The sequence below is a fragment of the Peromyscus californicus genome, unplaced genomic scaffold (genome assembly GCF_007827085.1).
Source record: "Peromyscus californicus insignis strain IS unplaced genomic scaffold, ASM782708v3 Scaffold_21__1_contigs__length_65335640, whole genome shotgun sequence".
NCBI lineage: Eukaryota > Metazoa > Chordata > Mammalia > Rodentia > Cricetidae > Peromyscus > Peromyscus californicus.
Genome location: NW_026294514.1, coordinates 59,140,381 through 59,161,092, shown reverse-complemented (window position 1 = coordinate 59,161,092; position 20,712 = coordinate 59,140,381). Strand labels below are relative to the sequence as shown.

Below are 20,712 nucleotides of genomic sequence, written 5' to 3'. Positions count from 1 at the left end.
TACTTGCCACCAATCCTGACATTGTCCTGGGATTGTCTTCTGGCCTCCATTCACACTTGTGCCCACACACATGCACACAATAATTTTTTGTGAAAGCTGTGTAACATAAAATATCTTTTCCTATGGTGATAGCTAAGGAAAACATCTGCATGTGTTCAGTAAAATACTGTCCTGGTTGGTGCGATGCCAACAGACTTAACTCGCAGTACTCACCTGGCAAAGTTGGTTTTAAGGCATCTATGCAATAAAATAGGCTTTTTTTTTTTTTTTTTGGCATCATGAATAAAGAGAAATCGGACTAGGAATATCTATTTGCAGACTTTAGGGAGCAACTCAACTTTCTGATGCTAGGTTTTTAAAGTATGAGCGTAGTCATCCTGAGAATTTGGTAATGAGATACATTTCACTGCACTGAAGTCTAGACCGGCTTTTCTTTCTCTGAGAAACACAATATAGGAAAAGTATAGTAGCAGAAAGATTAGCTCCCTACAGCGAAATAATCTCAGCTTCAGGTCTAGTAATGAGCATGTTGAATGGCACCTGTCTACAAAACAGGAGCCACATATAGCATGCAGGGCCAGGCTCCTGCACCTGAAGAAAAGATGCTGAACATGTCCTTAAAAAAAAACAAATCCTCTTAGACTGAAATTCTGGTTACCAAAAGGAGGGCAGCTTTCCAATGCAAATACTGGAGCGAACAGCCCCTCTCCTGGGCACTTAAATCATTTGTATCTCACTTTTTATGGTAGTGTTGTGAATTATAGTCTTCTCGGGCTTGTAATTAGAGGATGGAGCAGATGGCGAAGGCCTAGCTTGAAGTGATGTGACCATTGGAATAGCCTCTCTTGTCCGACAGTGATTGCAGTGACCCCGTCAGCTTTGAGAGCCTGGACCTGAGACATGTTCTCTGGCTGTTTGTAGAGCGAAGGCCCCAGTAGAGAAGTGGACTCTCTTCTTCTGATTGTGATTTGGTTTGGGGGTTTTAATGTTAGAATTCTACTGTGTTGGTTTCTGGCTTGATGCTTATTGGGGTTCTTCAGGCTTCTCCCCGTCTCCCGGCATGCATGGAAGTTCAGGGTCATCTCTCTAATAACTGAAGCAATTAATTGTTTCATCCTTATTTAATCAGTAAAGCCAAAGCCAAGGCTTGTTTGGTTTTTTTTTTCCCCACTCTTTAGTTAAACTCTTTGGTAAAGTTATATCCTGTTTGTAAAGATAGACAGAAATTGAATAGGTGATGAAAATGTATTTTAAAGAGATAATTGTTGATGAATATATACTTGAACGCTGTGGAAAGCCATCTTCTCAGAGTATGTATTTTTTTTTTAATCAGAGCAGGCTATTTTTAATGTACTAAGCCTATAGCTTGAAAGAGGAAGTGTGCCTTTGATGTCATTTAGGGGATGAAAACATCCTCGTTCAATAGACAAGCAGCATCTTTTTCACGCTCGTCTGAGATCAGTTCAGGCAACATACTGATGCTCATTCAGATATAAATGCCATATTCACTTTGAAATGCAAATTGTTTAAAGAAAAATAGCATATGGTGGAGGTAAGTATCTTTTCAAATCAACTCTTACACTTTAGGGAGGTAAGTACAAGGAAAATTATTCTTTGGAGAGAATCGGGGCTTTTGACACAGGGAGGCTTGTGCTCATCAAGACGGGTGGCTAAGCACGCGCACATATCCATATCAAGGAAGAGGAGCTGGGGAGACATGGATTAGCATGGTAATGCTTCTGCCCCTGCTAATCAGGCCAGCACCAGCTGATCCCAGAAGGGAGTTTTCCAGGAAACTCCCTCCCTGAGCCCAGAGCTAGCCAGGTAGCTGGTAAGCCCTGGATTTCTTGGGAATATTTGGGAGGCAGTTCCCAAATGAAAAGCCAAGTAGGTGCTTCAGGGACCGTATTGGGACATCAGCCTCCCAAACTGTTCAGAGCAGGGTCTTGTCCTCAGACTCACTGCTGGGAAACTTCCTAACCCAGTTCTTGCTTGTGCTTCTGAAGTGGCATCTGCATTCACAAACTGCCAGGGCAGTGGTTTTTGTTTTTTAACTTTGGGAGGCGGGTAAATGTGACTGATGTAACATTTGTGTAAAAAGTGCAAAGGCCAAGCTGGCGAGATGACTCAGCAGATAAAAGCACCTGCCACATGACAGACCGACATTGTGAAAGATGAGAAGTTGCTCCCGCTCCCGCACGCACACTATGACAAGGATGCACCGACACACATACACACGCAAACAAAATTAGTTATGTAATTAATTAAAAATATCTGAAGAAATTGAAATATTCTGAACTGCAGCTGAGTGTGCACGTGGCCAGTCCTGGCAGCCCCGGTGGCCCTCCTGTGCCGGCCTTCAGTGCACACACGGGTGGCCGCTCTGGCTGGGCATGCCGTGGATAGGACATGCCTCTAGAACCCAGCCCTAGCAGCCTGAGTCCTCCTCCCTGCTGTCCCCTGCCCCATGGCCTGGCTGCCATTCCGCCTCCTGCCATTGGTCTGTGGCTCCTCCGTTCTTGGCGTGCCCTTGGAAAGTGGGTACAGCTGCTGACATCTAGTGTGAGATGACGAAGAGCAACCACAGTGAGCAGCATTGTGCGTTCGTGTAGATGTGCTTGGATCTCTCTGGGCATGTGACTTGGTGAGGGCGGGGGGTTGAAAGGAGAAGCGGAACGTCGAGAGAAGTGAACTGGACTAGAACGTTCCGTGGAGCTTTGCCTTGAGAGGAGTCAGTCAAAAGAAGGGTCTGGTTGCCCTGAGAGCACAGTGTGTCCTCCATCTCTCCAGAGTCCAAACTCAGCTTTGCAGTGTTCCAAGGAGGCCTTCCAGGACCTTCCAGCAGGGGGAGCTCCCTGCCCCTTACACCCTCTGAAGGCTTCTGTGTCTCTGCCTTGAGTGAGGGACCCTCTGATTGTCTGATCCCTTCAGGTAAACCAGATTACAGGTTTCTTTCCTAAGGACATGCCTACCTGGTACAGAGGGACTGAGTGTGATGAGACCAGGCCATCTTAAGAAGAGGTCAGTACCAGGAATCAGGGGCAAGAACGATACAGGAGTCAAGCTCATCCTCCTTGTGCTCCGGCCGGTTACGTGGCTGAGAAGACTTAGGAGCCAGAACAAATGACAGCTCAGCACTGTCACCAGCCCAGGTCCAGTTCGCACAGGGTGACAGAGCACATAGCCTAGGGTTACAGTACATAACCCCAAACTCAGGATTCCCCAGTCTTTTATGGTGGGGTGCAAACCAGTCATCCCTGCGTTTGCAATAGAAAGTGACAGTGTTTTCACAGGTCTAGGAATTCTGCCCTTCTCTGGGGATACACGGTCCCTGTCACCAGTGTGCTCTCTAGACACCCTTGGGGAAAAATGACACAAAACAAGAAGGTGCTGGTGGCTACACCCACGAGATGTGAGGAAGACCAAGGTCCGGAGAGAGCTGCTTGCCCACCATCACTAAGTGGGGCCCAGAAGAGAGGTAAGGCCACAGGAGTGTCGGGGTGGAAGAGGAAAAGAGGCCCAAGTCCTTAGTCCAGCAGACTCAGCCCCGAGGAGACCAGTGGCCACTTGGCCTCAGAGAGAAGCAGTTTCTTTTTCAGGCTCTTGTCTGTGACTAGCTTGAGCTTGGTGCATCAGAACCGATCACAGGTCCCTCCTCTTTCCCAGAACCAACCAAGAGGGACCTAATATGGCTTTCAGTAGGTACCAGCTCTGAGGCTGCCAACTCCTCCACATCCCAGGCATACCAACAAAATGCTATCTAGCTCAGCATGCATGTGATCTTTTAAGAGGTTGCCTCCTCAATAGAGACCCACTCCAGACTTTTCTGCTGGGCATTCCTGGGGCTCTGGGTTGGCATGGCTCCCTGCAGGCCATGAACGTGTTCAGCTTGGAGCCAGCAGCTCCAGCTTGGGGTGTGATTGTGTCTTGCGCGTCTCCTGGCATGCTTAGTTTATAGTTGGTCCTATTGACCATCATGCAGTTGGCTGTTCTAACACTGGGTAGCAAGAGCTCAGAACATACTCTAGTCATAGCTGGTGTAGGTACAGGCTTCACTAACTGTGTAACAGCATCAGCACCATGTAGTTACAGGGTCCCCAGCCCTTCAACATAATGGTAGGGAGCAAAGCCAGCCCCTGCATCACTGGCATACTTCAGCATGGCTTTGACGGTATTTGAGACGGTGCTTATACACACTTCTGTCTTAAGTGGTCTTGAGGTCAAGGTCCTTAGCTCTCAGACAGTCAAAGTCATCAGCATCCTTCCCAGATAAGGACTCCCGCTTCTTGGCCTAATTAATAACTCGCCAGCATGAAGTGAATTGCCATCCAATGAGAACCCTATCCCTCGAGTGCTTGGAGAATGAAAGTATCTTAAGTGTAGCCACTCATTGTGTGTATAGGTGTTTGCAGAAGTGCGAGCTCTTTATGCGGTGTCATAGGCAGGTCCAGCCAGGTACTCCCCTGTGAACACTGGGCATGGGGACAGTAATATTTGGTCAATTAGTGATTGTCACTTGGGAACAGAAATGGAACTACATGTTACATGTTCATGGGTGTATTTAAAAAAGAAGCATTAGATACTGCCTTAGTCAGCTTTAACTGTCATGGTGACGGAGCCTAGAACCACCTGAGAAGAGAGTCTCAGCTGATGGATTGCCCAGATCATATTGGCCTGTGGGCATGCCTGTCTGTGGTGGATGTCCTGATTACTGTCTGAAATAAGAGAGCCCAGCCCACTGTGAGCAGCACCATTCCCTAGGCTGTATAAGAACACTAATTAAACATGCATCAGTCTGTGAGCCAGTAAACAGTGTTCCTCCATACTTTCTGCTTCAAGTTCTTGCTTGAGTTCTTGCCCTGACTTCTCTCAGTGATGGACTGTGACCAGGAATTATCAACTAACTGAAGAATTTCTTCCCCTAAGCTGCTTTTTCTGTTTTTTGGTTGGTGTGTTTTTATTTTAGCAACAGGAAAAAAAAATAGAATAGAAATTGTGCCGTGGGTACAATTAGAAATGGGTATAGGTACTAAAAAAAAAGTACTCTGTAAACATTGTAGGCTTGGTTCCTTTGCCTGGCAGACTTTCTGAAGGCATAGAAATGCTTCAAAGTGTGACTACTGGTCAGAAATGTGCATCCTGGGAACGGTATCCTGGCCCTAATGGGCCAGCTCACCACATCCATGTGTTATGTGCAGCCCCGGACAGTGGTTTGCCCCCAAGTTTCACATTTCTCCTTATATATTTATGTTTAAAAACAATACTTGCTTGTGAACTTCTGAACTGTATATTAGGTGTAGAAACATCATTTCATAATGTTCATATTTTTCTTATTTTCAGTTTGACAAATGCATTCCTGTGTCAGCCCTGAGGGTATCTTTTTTTTTTTTTAATGTGTTGTCATTGTTTTGAGATGAGATCTCATTAGATAGCTTGGAGCTCACTGTGGAGGCCAGGCTGGCATCAGACCTGCGGCCGTCCTGTTGCCTTTGGCTCCTGAGTGCTGGGACTGTAGGTGTGTGTCACCACGCCTGACAAAGAAAACTTTTTAGTTTATTGTGTCACAATCGGTACAAGTCTTTAACTCGCGTGGAAATGGAACCAGTTAGTACATACAAATACAGAGTTTTTCTCCCGTGGAGGAGAACCAGAATTGTTAGCTTTCTAGCATATCCCCCTGTGTTCAGAGAACTCTTTAACTTTGTCGTGAGAGAGTAGGAACCAGTGGGCAGGGTGTTGAGTAGATGGCAAGGCCGTGATTTGGGTAAGTCAGCCCATACTGTCTCAGCTCATTGTGCCAGGAGCAAAGCCAGGGCCACAGCTGGCAGACACTGGCATGGCCAAGTCATTCCAGAAGCCGTCAATTTTAATTCTTTATTTCTTGGGACATTTTATGATCAAAGGACAACTTGAGAGGGTCAGTTCTCTCCTTCCTCTACGTGTGTCTCAGGAATCAAACTCAAGCCCTCAGAGAGCAGTGTCTTTATCTGCTGAACCGATTGCTAGCCCAAACCGTGGACTGTTTGGTGGTGGTTGTCGTTTTGAGACGGAATCTCCCAATTTTTATTCTACTTAGAGTATAAAGTCATTGTACCTAAGCACAATGTTACCTGTGAGCACTTCCTGGGCACTCCTCCAGGCCACAGGTCTAGACACCCAGCTCAGAGTTCTACCTTTGAAACTGTGGTCACATACACCTTAAATGGTGTTCCAATGTAGTCTCGCCGTTGGGATCTGGGGATCTGGGGAAACGAGGGCTTCTGGGTACCTGCTTTCTCAGAGCAGCCAGGGTGGCTAGGAGGTCCTTGGCCACCTAAGGTTCCATTTGGTTCCCCGGGGACTCCGTCCTGTTCAGGAGCTCTGTGCCAGACCCCGCGGCTGCCTCGCTAGTATCTTAATGCATCTAGATGGTGCTTAAATGTCGTTTGGCAAACAGCAGGAGGCTTGCAGTGGAGAGGAGCAACCAGGAGTGCATAAGCAGCCTTGGCGTGTGCTTTCGGTGGCACGTACACTTTAAGAAAACCTGCCTTCCTTTTCCAGTTTGCCGTCCGACCACCAGACAGAGCCCGGGCAACCCCGAGCTGGTCCTTCTGACATCTCCATCTGAATGTTTTGTGCTCCTGTGGGTCCAGAAGGACTGGCCGCCTGGGCAGTCCAAGTGTCCCTCCAAGGCCTGTTTCCGTAGACAGTGACAACGACCTAGGAATCCTTTCCTTGGCCTTTCAGGAAAACCATGGTAGAAGGTTATAGGTCTGTGACATGTAGACCCACCCTCCAGCAAGGGTGTCCAGCTTCCAGGTTACATGGGGCTGAAGAAAGTTGTGAATGTAGCCAAACACACAATCACTTAAGCTTTTGGGCGGTTGTATTTATTCACTGTAACTTGATTACCCCAATCTCAAGTGCGAACTTTGTAGATGACAGTGTCAAAAGTTCGGACACCTGTTAGTTTTGTTTCTGTCACTGTGATAAAATGCCCTGACAAAAGGCAACTTCAGGGAGAAAGGGTTATTTCAGCTCCCAACTCCAGGTTGTAGTCCTTCATTGCGGGAAGTCAGGACAAGAATTTGAAGCATCTGGTCACATTGTATCCACAGTCAGGAGCAGAGAGAGTAAGTGTGCCTTCCTGACTGTTCAGCACACTTCATATACTCTTATTACAGTTCAGGGCCCAAAGCCAGGGAATGGAGCCACCCACTTCAGGATGGCCCTTCTCACATCGGTTAAGATGAACCACAGGCCACGCTTACTGAAGCTACCTTCCCAGGTGATTCTAAAGTATGTCAAATTGGTGATTAAAGCTGGCCATCAGGACATCCTTGTTAGAGAATGGACAAAGGAAACATTGGCTGTGATGGTGAGCATTATCATCATCATGGACCAAAGATGGACACGTTCATTTTGAGTTTCTTGGGTATTTGGGCCTTGTGGGCCTAAAGCTGGCTTAAAAATGCATGTAGGCAGAATCGTCCTGACATGTCGCTAACTGGCAGGAGTCTCTGTAGACTGGATAGGCTTAGAGGACCTGGAAGACCCAGGAGGAGCCTCTCCCATCACTCCCATAAGTGGCCTTCTTCAGGTGTTTTGTCATGGCAATGAGAAAAATAATCAGTGCAGGCTTCACTTAGCATATCGTAGTGTCTGTTCCATACTGCCTCTTAGCAAAGAGCTCTAACGCGTGTGTGTGTGTGTGTGTGTGTGTGTGTGTATGTGTATGTGTGTGCAGGCTTCACTTAGCATATCGTAGTGTCTGTTCCATACTGCCTCTTAGCAAAGAGCTCTAACGTGTGTGTGTGTGTGTGTGTGTGTGTGTGTGCGCGCGCGCGCATTCTTGTGTGAGTACATAAGAATGCATATTCTTCCAGCCCTATCCCTTATCCACCAAAATCAGAACTCTGATTTTTTTTTTAAGCACCTGGTTTTCAAGGAGAAAAATCTGAAAGTTGGCCAGACTTGGGAACTACTAATGGGCCACTCACTTAACCACCCCACCTCATGAAAACTTTCCACTGAAACAGTTTAGAACTTACTGGGTTCTGAACCAAAACTACTAGGAAAATTAAAAATTATGACACCAGTAGCTGGGCACACCTTCTCTGTGAGTTTGAGGCCACCTGGTCTATGTAGTAAATTCCTGGACAACCGGGGCTATGTAGAGAGACCCTGACTTTAAAAAAAAAAAAAAAAAAAAAAAAAAAAGCCAGTATCTTCAAAGATCCACATATCTCTCTAACAGACCCATTCACAAGCTGTGGACATGATTGGTTGAGCCTTAGGAAAAAAGCACCTAATTATATTTTTGAGTCTAAAATTGGTGTGACCAATAACGTATTTTGATTTTGAGCAAATTAATCAGGTCATTAAGCCTACAACAGAACTATCTTTCTTTCTTCACTGTCCATGTGAGCTCTGAAGCCACGGGGGTGATTTTTTTATTCTGCAGAATCTTTACGAGGTCAGGAGTGAGGGTATGTGTTGATCATACAGGATAGCTGCCCCATGAACAAGGTCCCCTGGTACCAGACAGTTGACTCCCAGTGGGTGAGCCTGTGTGGATGGTATTCTTTTTGTCCTGTGGTGGCTCTTTCCCTGGACTGGCTGGTTCTCTTGTCTTAGAGATGGTAGTCGGGCCCCCCGTCTGTAATAGTTTTGTGGGCAGTTGTCTTCCTTCACCATTGCTCAGTGGGGCACCATTGGGGCTCACAGCACCCTTTTCCTCCATGATCTTGTGCTATGCGATGCGTCCTTCGATTTGCCGTGTAGGCAGGATGACGGCAGAGTGCGCAGGTCAGGTACGTGTGCCCCCGTGAAGCCCCGTAGACGAGGTCCTGCTGGCTTCTGTGGTCTGCAGTCCGTCGTGGTGTTCATCTGACTTGTTTATTCCTAGGGAATGTCACTAATGCGTCTGGGTCTCAGATGGCAAGCGGCATCAGCCTGGTCTCCTTCAACAGCCGACCCGACAGCATGCACCAGCGCTCCTACTCAGTCTCCAGTGCCGACCAGTGGAGTGACGCTACAGTCATTGCAAACTCCGCCATCAGCAGTGGTAAGAGGGGGTGCAGACCGTGGCCATCTCCAGGTCCTCTGTGAAAGCCCAGGGCTGGGCTTAATGCCCGGGGCATCCATGCTCCCCAGGGAGCACGGTGCCCTGGGGCTGCGATGACAGTGACACACATGTCTCACCAGTCATCTGTGAGCACTCTGTCCTAGCTCTCCTGTCTCGTGCACATCCCATCATTCATCCGTTCTCTGGTCAGGGTGTAGACCTTGACTCTTCTTCACTGGTCAGATTTGGACGTTGAGGCTGCGGATGGGGCAAGTGTGTCACCTGTGGTTATGTGACAGGGATATAGTGAGGTGGAAAGGGGATGGCGGGTGTTTCATGCCAGTCTCCTGCCCTGTGTGAATGCCAGCGTCTCGCCACCTGCACATCGTTTGTACTGCTCAGTCAGTTCATTCTGCCTCTTAGTCTTCAGGGTTCCTGGGGTAGCTTCTAAGTTCTGGGGAATCCCCTCTGCCATCATCTCTCCTGGATTCCCACAGTTTTTGACAAGTGTGGCCTGCTTCTTGGGGGACAGATGTGGCACCCTGGAAACCGCCTTTTGACGTATGTGTGACAACATGAATTATGCAGTGTGCCCGCGAGCTGACTGGTGCTCGCTTTGCTGTGGCATTCTGTCTGTGGCCTGTTCACCGGTATTTAAGGGAATTCCCACTGTTGTATATAATCTATCAGACCGGGTTTGAGAGTCATTTTAGCATAATTTGTTCTAATTAAAAGATTCCACATCAGGTCTTCCCTGTGGACCCACCAGCTGCTGCAGCAGGACGCTGCCTTTGGGTAAACACCATCTTACTTCTGGTTGTTCCACAGTGCTCCAGCAGACGGGGCCAGGCAGATGCTTCCAGGCCAGACTGGCCAAAAGCAAGAGAGGAGTGAGGTCAGGAAAGGAGATCTGAACCAAGGGGTATCTGACAGACACTTCCCAGGAGTTGGCAGAAGGGCAGGAGCCCAGGCTGCTCCCAAACACTGGAGTACCATGTACCACCTCCCTCTGGTTAGTACCATCCCACCTTTAGTGCACAGATCCATCAGGGGCCAGCCCCAAAACCCCACCATTTTAAAGGAACAGAGGAGCACAGGATCCTCTGGGACACTTACGTAAAATTGTGTGTGTGTGTGTGTGTGTGTGTGTGTGTGTGTGTGTGTGCATGATAAGACCTCCCATTGCCAAACACTCCCCTTCAGTGCTTCATGGCAGTAACCAAGGAGACAAGCATGAGGTCTGTCCATCATGTCTTCTGTTTACTTAGTTGATACCAGACCCTTCTTTTTATACTCACATTCTTCACCACCTAACCTCACCCCCACGCACACCACTGGTCTCTGGTCTGTATGTCAAGGTTATCAGCAGCTTGCCCCACGGCAGTGGTGCAGCCAGGGCCCAGAAGCGTTAGACCTGACCTCCACCAGCATGGTGAAGGGCTTATGTCTTCCAGCCCGGCACTAGAAGTCTGTTTTCTCTGCCCTCTCGTCCACCCTGAATTAAGATTTCAGCTTCAGAGAACTTTTCAATCTTTCCCCTTTGACACACAGGTACCCCTGGGGCTTCTGCCTCTAAGCAACTGCGAGCAGCTCCTAATTAGATAGATGACTTTGTAGTGGGTAGAACTGGAGGAAGGAGGCGCTGGCGGAATTAAGAGGAGAAGGCAAGAGGAACCCATTCTGTGAGATGGAATGCCCCACTGCTTTATAGCTATTACTGTTGGAGGGCTTTACATTTAAATACCTGAGGTTTAAAATTAAACGTCTAATATAATTTGGCATTGCTAACGTGAGCCCGGCATCTGCCCTCAGAGAAAATCCAGACAGCTCTGTTCAGGGTTTCAAATTGCTGTCTGCTGGCTTGCGAGCAACACCGGGGATTGGATCCCTCTTCCGCTAAGTACCACATGCTGCGCCGTGTAATTTTTTAAACGCCGAGTATATTCGTCTTGCACTTCTGCACTGGAAAAGGCTGTTCCAGTAGTACATGAAAAATTAATTTTTTTACATTTTTCCTCACTCTCCTAAGTGTTTGACAGAAGTAATTTTTGCAGCAAGAGAGAATAAAAACTGGTGGCTGTAAATTCCTGTCCTGGAACCTCTTGTGTAGACGCTTTATGGACCCAGAATTGATCTACATGTCAGATGCTGTTGTGGCCTCAACTGTTTATCACCGTAATGGCAGTAGTGAGCCCAGGAACACCAACTTATAATCCTGGGTGAAAGAAATTGGTGTTTGCAGTCAATGAAGAGGAGCTTAGCATTATTGATAGATTCAGAACAATTATCTCTGCAACAACTATTGGCTGAGGCTTTCCTCAACCCTTACTGCAAGCCTGTAATTTTTTATTTTTTATTAATCCTCTTCTTATGAGTAATTTTCTCTGGAAGTGTTGGGCAGGAGCGAGCACCCCTGCTGCGAGTGGGCCCTGGAGGGCCATCTATAGCAGACTTGGTTGTCGTCGCCCACTTCAAAGGAAGATGTTTGTTTTAGATGCATCACCTCTGTGCCAAGGGCGAGAACCAATGTCAAGGCCCCTGTGCGTTAGTCTTCCGGTGTTCCGGAGTGTCTGGCCCAGTCTGCCACTCCCCCCACCACCACAGATACCCATACCCACACCATCCCTTGCAAGTGGCAGCCCTGGCTGATGGCCTCAGCCGTGGTCATCACTGTGACAGCAGCGCCCTCACCCCTCCTTACCCCTCCTCCCCGACTGTCAGCTTGTTCTGATAGCTCCACCCTTCCCCAGATTGCTTCAATCCAACAGTTCATCTTCTGCCTCAGTGTCTGGCTGCCATGGTGAACACATTTCTTCATATGACTTCTCAGCACTCCGCGGTCTCCCTTCAGGCTCCCGGGTTCATGCAGCTTTGGCAGTGTTAAGCACAGACACCATTCAGTCTTTTATGTTTCTACAGGGAAGTTGTACCCGATGTCTCTGTGTGTGTACTGGTACCCGCGTGCCTGCACGATTCTGGGGGTGGGGCTCCAGTCAATTATATGCCTTCCTGCTAAGATCTATGGTTATTAGTCAGTGGGTCCTGACCTGGAAGTGCTTGTTTTGCTAATTTTCAAGTCTTTTTCCCATTGTGGAAATATTTTGCATGCCTATTTTAATGCGCCGTAGCTCTGGTGATGGGCTGCACTTTGTTTTGTTATCTCTCATAGCTTCTGCTGCACCCCATCCAAGAAAGGTCAGCAACCTCAAATTTGAGAACAGAGAGGCTCCAGCAATCACTGAGGATAAAGACTATAACTTCTTCAGTGTCTTTGTTTTAATTTGATCGTGTGGGGGGGGGGGTGGCATTTGTTGTTTGTTTTGTCTATGGGTATTATACTGGCAATTCTAGGACCTGACCAGAAGGTGGCAGTAGTGTGACACTGCTTAGCTTTGACCAAGTTGTTAACTTAGGGAACTTTAATTGGAGGGAGGGTTAGAACCTGTTTCATGCCTCATATCTGACATTCATTCCCTGAGAACCGTGACACGCTAAGGCCACACCCTTAGTGAGTACCCACATTCACACAAGTCTTTCTTACATTCTTTTCCTTCTGTGGTTTTGTTTGTTTTCTAAAACAGGACTCCCATGTAGAATTAAGACATAGTATCCTACAAATTACTTGTCTTTTTTTAAAAAATATTTGTTTATTTGTTATGTATACAGTGTTCTGTCAGAAGAGAGCACCAGATCTTATTTACAGTTGGTTGTGAGCCACCATGTGGGTGCTGGGAATTGAACTCAGGACCTCTGGGAGAACAGTCAGTGCTCTTAACCGCTGAGCCATCTCTCCAGCTCCTACTTGTCTTTTTCATAGTGCTTACTTTTTTAGGAAACTATACGATGAAAATATAGGTGTTTGCTCTTCTCCCATGGACCCTGTAGACCCTCGTCAGTCCCTCCCAAAGCTTCTCACACTGGAGAACCGTCCCCTGGTTAGTCAACCTTCAGCCCCTGTGCGCTCAGATCTCAAAGGCTGACACTCTGTCTCCGCCCCCTGCAGGGCAGGGGTCTGCTCCATATACCATGTTAGGCAGCCTCATTAGAAGGATGACCCAGGCTCCCTTCTCTGCATGTGGTCTGAGGGGAAGCAGGAGCTTCCTGGGTAGCCAGCCACAGGGGGAAAGGTGGCTTTCTTTCCCTCCTGATCAGAATGTTCGCTGACTTTGTGCTCTGCCTCCTTAGTGCCGGCTCTCAGCTATTTCCAGAAGTAGCTGCTGACCCAGGAGAAGTAGGACAGCCACATGCCACCCCGGTTACCAGGACAGGCATCAGTGACTTTCATGCCTGAAGGCCAGCAGGCCTCTTCACACTGCCAGACAAAAGTCTAGGAATGTTGGAAACAGATAGCCAATGTCATGGGTCATCATAGCCCCCATGCTCAGAATCTTCTAGATCACTGGTTCTCTACCAGGAGTGGTTTTAGCCACCTAGGGAATAATCATGGATACTTGGAGACATTTTTGATAGTAGCAGTGGTTCAAGAGGGGGATCTAATGGAAGAGTACCCCACCACAGAAGAGCTACATGAGCAGGGGTTAGCCGAACCATATAGCAGGAGTGGCCTGGCCTGGTCTGAGACAGTGTATGGTCTTTAGGTCTGTGCTTCCTTCCAGCTCCTGCTACCACACTTCCGCAGGCATCAGTAAGAATTCCTCCGAGGAAATGGAAGCCAACTCTGTCCTGTGAGAGAGTCACCGCAGGGCCTTGTGGGCAGTCAATTCTACGCGACTTCTCCCACGACTGCGCCAGCAGAAATGGTGGCATCCGTAGCTCAGTGGCGATCCACATGCTGCCACCAGTGGACACAGGCTGACATTTACTAAGTAGTTCCTGCTTGACAAGGCCTGTCTTAGTTAGCGTTCCTATCACTGTGATGAAACACCGTGACCAAAAGCAACTTGGGGAGGAGAGGGTTTGTTTGGCTTCCACATCCTAAGTCACAGTTCATTGAGAGAAGCCACAGCAGGAACTCAGACAGGGCAGGAACTTGGAGGCAGGAGCAGATGCAGAGGAAAGCCCGTGTAGGCCTCTTTCAAGAGGCAGACATGAACGTAGAGGGCATCTTGCCTAACCACTGGGGAGCACATCAGGCTGGATTCAAAGATGCTGAGTTTATCATCCCTCCGCTGTTCCCTTAGCCAGTAGGGCTCGTCTGCACCAAGAATGCTGTATGAGATGGGGAAACCACTCTTTCAAGGGCTGGGATGGCCCTGCAGCCAGGAGAGGGCTGCCTGGGCAGTCTGTGGCTGTTGGTACTGTTGTAAGGAGCAGAGGAGACGGGCCTTGGCTGTTACCCAGTCCTCAGTTTCCAGGCTGGAACTGAAAATGAGTCAGAAGTTAGAGCTAACGGCCTAAATTCCGATTCCACAAGCCTCTTGTACAAACAGCGGGGAAGGGGGCACCGAGCCCCAAGTCAGGAGCAGGAGTTAAGCGTGGCTTGTCTGCAGGATGATCCCAGGCCCACTGGGCTCCCCTGTGGAGTTACATTTCCAGGAAGATTTTGGCAAATTGGGATGTATTGAGACCGGAAAGCAGATGGCGGGAGGCAGAACAGTCTCAGAAAGTTTCTTCTGTTGTTGAGAGTATGGTAGAAGATGGAGGCTGGGGTTATATGGTGGCTGCAACTTAATTCTTACCCCTGCCTCAGGAGCTGCAACCTTCCTGTTCTACACAATGGCTCTCAGCCTCCCTGCACACTGCCCTCTTGGGTACTGTTAAAAGCCCCCTAAGTCTCTGGGTCCTGCCTGTAATGAAGCATTTGGAAGACACAGACAGGAAGATGGCCGAGAGTTTAAGGCCAGCATGGGCCACATAGTGATTTCCAGGCCATTCTGAACCACCAGAGTGAGGCCCTATCTCTAACATATAAATAGCAATTTCTGGGACAACAATTGGAGAGGTGATTCATGTGGGTTGAGACAGACCCGGAGCATCGCAGTGTTCCCCGGGGGCTTCAAACGTGTAACCACTCGGCAGCCTCGGTGGGGAGCATGCCCGCTGAGCATCAGCAGTCCCCTGACCCACACCTGCAGTGTGACCGTCCGTCTCCATCTCGCAGCTGTGACTTCCTGTCATCGATGGACTGCGGAGCTTGCCCAAATAAACCTTTCTCCCCTGAGTTGCTGTCAGAATATGTTACCACAGCACCAGGAAAGGAGACTGAGACAGTGAGTCATGAGGAAAGTCAGAGGCAAGTTCAGTGGAGCTCTAAGAGATGACATGGACTGCACTCCCTCCACCTAACTGGCAGCTAATGCCGTTTGTCCCACGAGTGCTCGTTGGCTGTGTGCCGTGCCACCCACCACCCTGGGCCTGGGAGTGGAATAGCAGCCACACAATTCCAGAGTCTCCAGGGTGGAGAGCGACAGGTAATCGATGAGGAGACAAATTGAAATGTATTTGTCAAGCGGAGAGAAAGTGAGAGGACGGGCAGGGACGGCTTCATGATCGGGCCGTCCTGCACGCTTGCACGCGCTGGTTACTAAGCATGCTTTTACTGGCCACAAACACACCTTTCATTCATTCATTCAGCAGATCCACACTGCCCTCCAACCTGGTGCCTATGCTTGAATCCTATACCAGTCATACGTATTCAGGGGAAACCGTGTATCTGTACTGAGCGGGTGCAGACATGTCATTGTTCCCGAAGCATAGCACCCATGTACTCGGCATCCGTGCTGTGTGGGGTATTGAATGGGCTGGAGAGGGCTTCAGATAGATGGGAGAATGTATAGAAGTTCTTTCCATATGAAGAACTTGAGCATCCGCTGTTTTTGGTGTTCCAGAGGATCCTGGCACCCTTCCCTACCAGAGACCAGCAGAAGAGTACAGCAGTAAGCATTTCACCATGCACAGTGGGGCCCTGGCACACACTGGTAGTGGTCCTCAAGAAGAGAGATATGTAGCACACGGATCTCAGTGCTGTTAAGACCTCTTTAGGCTGACAGCATGTGGTGTATACATGGGGCGGCGGGCGGGCGGGCGGGGGAAGGATATGGTGACTGAGACATGGCACAAGGCATCCTTGGAGCTCAGTGGGTGGATATCAGGGCAACAGGTGGTGGTGAGACACAGAAAGGCTCCCAAACAGTGTCCTGACATGGCAGTAATATGCCCGGATGGCCCAGGGAGACGGTGTTGGGATGTTTAAGTAGGTCAGAATCCACATGAGTTATCATATGAGGAGTAAGAGCCCAAGGCAAGAACAGCAGGGCAGTTTGTCTCATCTCCCATCATCTTCCTGGGACTGTAGGTCCAGTACCAACGTCACACAGCTTGTGATGTTCCTCAGTCCCCATTTTAGGAGCTATGTTACAAAGCAACCAAAGCACCTTGGGGCTGAAAGGGATTATTTGGCTTACACTTCTTCATCGCTTTCATCACCAAAGGAAGTCAGGACAGGAACTCAGAACAGGCAAGAACCTGGAGGCAGGAGCTGATGCAGAGGCTATGGAGGGATGCTGCTTACTGGCTTGCTCCTCTTGTCTTGCTCAGCCTGCTTTCTTATAGAACCCAGGACCACCAGCCCAGGGATGGCACCACCCACAATGGGCTGGGCCCGTCCATATCAACCACTAAGAAAATGCTCTACAGGCCTGCCTACAGCCTGATCTTATGGAGGCATTTTCTCAGTTCCAGCTCCCTCTTGTCAAAGGACTCTAGCTTGTGTCGAATTGACACAGAGTTTGCCAGCACAGGGGCCGTTTCACTACTCTAACACAGAACTGTGTTTTAGTTGCTTCAGTTCTTAAAGCTTAGCTCCAAAACTTTATTCAGTTATTTAGCCGGGTTTGTTGTTGTTGTTTTGGGCCCTTGTATTTTCACTTACGAATTTTTGGGCTTTGTGTGACTGGTTAAGGTTGACGACATGAGCCTCCGTTATAGTTTGCTGGGAAAGCATAAATGATGTGTTGAGTGCGTGTGTTATTTCTTCAACTTCAAAGAAGACTGGATGATCGTCCATGCATACCTGACAAGACTTTGTCCCGTAGTTGGATGCAACTCTTAGGCCTGGAAAATACACACTTGGAATTTCTGTGGTTTGGTCAGAAACTCAATCTGGGAATCCAGCAATGTGAAAAACTAATCCTACCATCCCCTGCAGTCATCAGCTGTTGGCCTAAAGTTAGGTCCCACAGGTGCGTGCGTGCGTGCGTGCGGAGGCGGTGTCAGCCTCATTTGTTGTTCCTTGGGACACTGTCCACATTGTATTTTGAGATGGGGATCTCTGACTTTTGCTTGGAATGTCCCAGTTTGGTTAGGCTGGCCAGCCAACCTGTCTGTACCTTCCGGTCTTAGTTACTCTTCTGTTGCTGAGATACAACACCCCAACCATGGCATCTTATAGAAGAAAGGGCTTCTCTGGCTTACAGCTCCAGGGTGGTAACAGCCCATGATGGCAGGGCGGAGGTGGCAGGTGGCAGGAACAATAGCCAAGAGCTCCCATCTCTGAAACGCAGACAGGAGGCAGAGAGTGTTGACTAGAGTGGCCTTTCTGTGGCTTTTTGAAATCTCAAAGCCCACCCATAGTGACATGCTTCCTCCAGCAACTCCATACCTCCGAAGTCTCCATAAACAGAGCCAACAAGTGAGGACCCGATACTTGAATTCCTAAGACATATGGGGGATATCTCACTCAGATATATTCCCCAGTGCTAGAACTTCGTTTGTTTGTTTGTTTGTTTATGCGTGTTTTGCCTTGAGTATACACCATGTGTGTGCCTGGTACCCACAGAGGCCAGAGGAGGTTGTTGGATCCCTTGGGATTGGAATTAAAGACAGTTGTGATCTGTCGTGTGGCTGCTGGGAATTGAACCTGTGTCCTCTGGAAGACTGGCTAGTGCTCTTAACTCCTGAGCCATCTCTGCAGCCCCAAATTCTGGAATTTCAAGTGCACACCACCACACTTAGATTTTTTTTTTTTTTAACACGGGTTCGGAGACTTGAACTCGGGTCTTCAGTCTTTCATGGCAAACGCTTTACCGATTGAGCTACCCCTACAGCCCTAGATAAAATCAGAGTTTTCAGCCTCTCCTGGCTTCCTATGTTAGAGTTGTAAATGTGTCGAGCCTAAAGGGCATCTAAAAACAAGGCATGAAGAAGCGTGAATAGAAATGAGCCATGGGAAAGAGCAGTTAGAAACCTAAGACGGCTGGGAGGACATGGACTCCCAGAGGCCGAGGACAGCTGTGTCTGCTTGGGGCCAGCCTCAGGTCCATGTCTCCATTCATGTTTATAGTCTGTAGCCTTGCATCTTTAAACTTCTGTCAATGGATGTATCTTATGTTAAATCTCGGCCTGATTATCTGACAGATAAGATTATTAACAGAAAGTGTTATTAATATTAATTACACAATGATACTAAAAATTTTATATCGCAGAAGCAGATGGTTATTTAAAATGAGTTAAGTTTTAGCCTTTTTATGAAGAAGCATTTAAACATATTTAGTTATAAATGTTATTTTAATTGATACATTATTTCTCTACAGTGGGGTCTTTAAAATCTTCCTGCAGTTGCAGGGAAGTGTTTCTGTGTCTATTTCAATCTCTTAATGCACGCACTTACTTGCAGAAAAATGATCTTAATGCCATTTCAAAGACAGTGTGGGGGAGGGCTTAATAAAAGCATACTTCCATGATTCTCACAGCTGCTTATAGTTCCAAGAATTCGGCACCCGTGTGTGAACAGCTGTCCAGAGCATTCATCTCGTGTTAACAGAGCTCTGGGTTAGCTTTTCTAGGTGGGCATGTTATGTTTTTGTTGTTGTTGTTTTTTGTTTGTTTGTTTACTGTTTCTTAATTCTTTCCTGGGTTCTGCACCTAGCCGAGGTAAGCATAGCACTGGAGTTTTTCCTACAGATGGAACAGAATTCCTTTATAAGCATCAATAAGTTCTCAAAAGTAGACACTCAACTTAAGCCAGCTATTGGCCCTTCGTTTGACGGCAAGCTTTGTATTAATGGCAATAGGTGAAGTAAGTATCACTCCTCCCCTAGCCACACCCCCAGCTTTACCCTGACTTCCCAAGCTAGGACTGCAGCCCCAGGACCTTCTCCAGCGTGTTAGCTGGCTGGAGTCCAGAGGTTTGTTCTGCAAGTGCTCAGATGTGTCTTCAGTTATAAGCAAGCTCACACATGCATAGATGGTGTCATTGATATTTTCCCCAAGAAACGTGTATTACAGAATAATCTATAAGCAGTGTAGTCATAGCACAGCAAAGCAGGTGGTCACAGGCACTGACAGTTGGGCATACCGTGAAACGTTCAACCGTGCCTCGTCTCCAGCTGTGCCCCCTTGTCTCCCGGATCTTCTTCTTAACAGGTGAGCAGATGCAGCAGGAATCCCCCATGCATCCGAGGTTGAGCATGCCCAGTGGGTTACACCTAGGTGTCCACTTTCCATATAAAGCCTGGGCGCCATGCACTCTCTGCACTATCAGCAATTTGGTTATGTTTTTTCATTTCCTCTGCTACTCATAAAGTAAGAACCAACTGTAACAAACTATTCCAGTGGCCTAAATCCCCATAGAAGAACCAGCCAGAGCTGCCCGCTGCCTGCCCCTAGTGTGTGGATTGCCCATTGAGTTCCTTGACAACCACAGCGCTCAGGTTCATGGTCTCCGTTTCTGAACAGTGGAAAGTTCTGCTGGGAAAAACAAAAGATAATGAGGTGTTTGCCCAGAAGAAGGTGTGCTGGAGCTAGAAAACCCACTTGAAGGGCTGAGGCCGTAGCTCGGTCGGTGAGAGCACTTGCCTCATGTGGGTGAGGCCGTGGGTTCAGTCCCCGCTGCCACAGAAGGTGAGGAATTAGATGGAAGGATGTACACCTATTGCCTCCTGTCCCGTCGCTATGATTCAACTGGAGAGATGCTAAAAATAGCCTTGAGGCTGTTCCCTGGGAAAGTGAGGTCTTTGGCTAGTAGGAGCCTGCCTGGCTGTGTGAATACATCAGTCACTTGTCACACTGCTGTGATCAAATCCAGACAGAAGCGACGTAAGGCAGAAAGGGCGTATTCTGGCTCATGGTTTGGGGGTATGGGCCATCACTTGGGGGAAGGCATGGTGGCAGGAGTGGGGGGGCAGCTGGTCACATGACATCTGCAGTGAGGAAGCAGAGATGAGTGCTGCTTGGTCACTTCTAATTCAATCCAAGAGCCTCAACTCATGGAATGATGCTGTCCACATTTAGGGTGTCTCTTTCCACCTCTGCCTGATCTAGAACCAGATGTGTCCAGAGTTGTCTGCTGAGTGATGCTCAGTTGTGTCAACTGGACAATATTAACCATTGTGATGAAGGTCTGTGCTGGAGTTTGAGAACTCAGATGATATGGTGGACAGCTGTATCTAGTCCAGTTTGTAGTCCTGGTGCACCTGGATGAATCTGGAGTGAGAAACGCCTGGTACCTGGCCCAAATTACTAACCTGGGGAAAGCTCTCTCACCTGGTGGTAACTGAGGTTCCTTCTGCTCATCAAGACCACTCAAGCTGCCAATCAGCTAGAGGGCATCCCAGGTGTGTAGGCAGGCATGAATAGTGAGAGAAAATGAGCCTTGTGCAGTATGGGGAGCAGAGGAGGGTCATGCATCCTAGGAAGAGGGCTACAGTCAGAAACAGGGTGCAGTGTGTGCAGGCAGGTGGAGAGGGGTTCCTCCTAGGCTGGGGAGG

At 48.3% G+C, this 20,712-nt stretch overlaps 1 protein-coding gene across 12 annotated transcripts in view; it reads left to right on the top strand.

Annotated features, from left to right (window-relative positions):
* Agap1 (ArfGAP with GTPase domain, ankyrin repeat and PH domain 1) overlaps nucleotides 1-20,712 on the top strand; it is a 465,228-nt gene that overhangs the window by 317,673 nt on the left and 126,843 nt on the right. For 8 of the 12 annotated variants that reach the window (XM_052750471.1, XM_052750469.1, XM_052750468.1 and 5 more), the window contains one exon: nucleotides 8,888-9,046. The exons of the other annotated variants lie outside the window; for them this stretch is intronic. In XM_052750471.1, coding sequence (XP_052606431.1) covers nucleotides 8,888-9,046 — 159 coding nt within the window. The remainder of the gene's footprint in view (nucleotides 1-8,887; nucleotides 9,047-20,712) is intronic. 12 annotated transcript variants of the gene reach the window in all.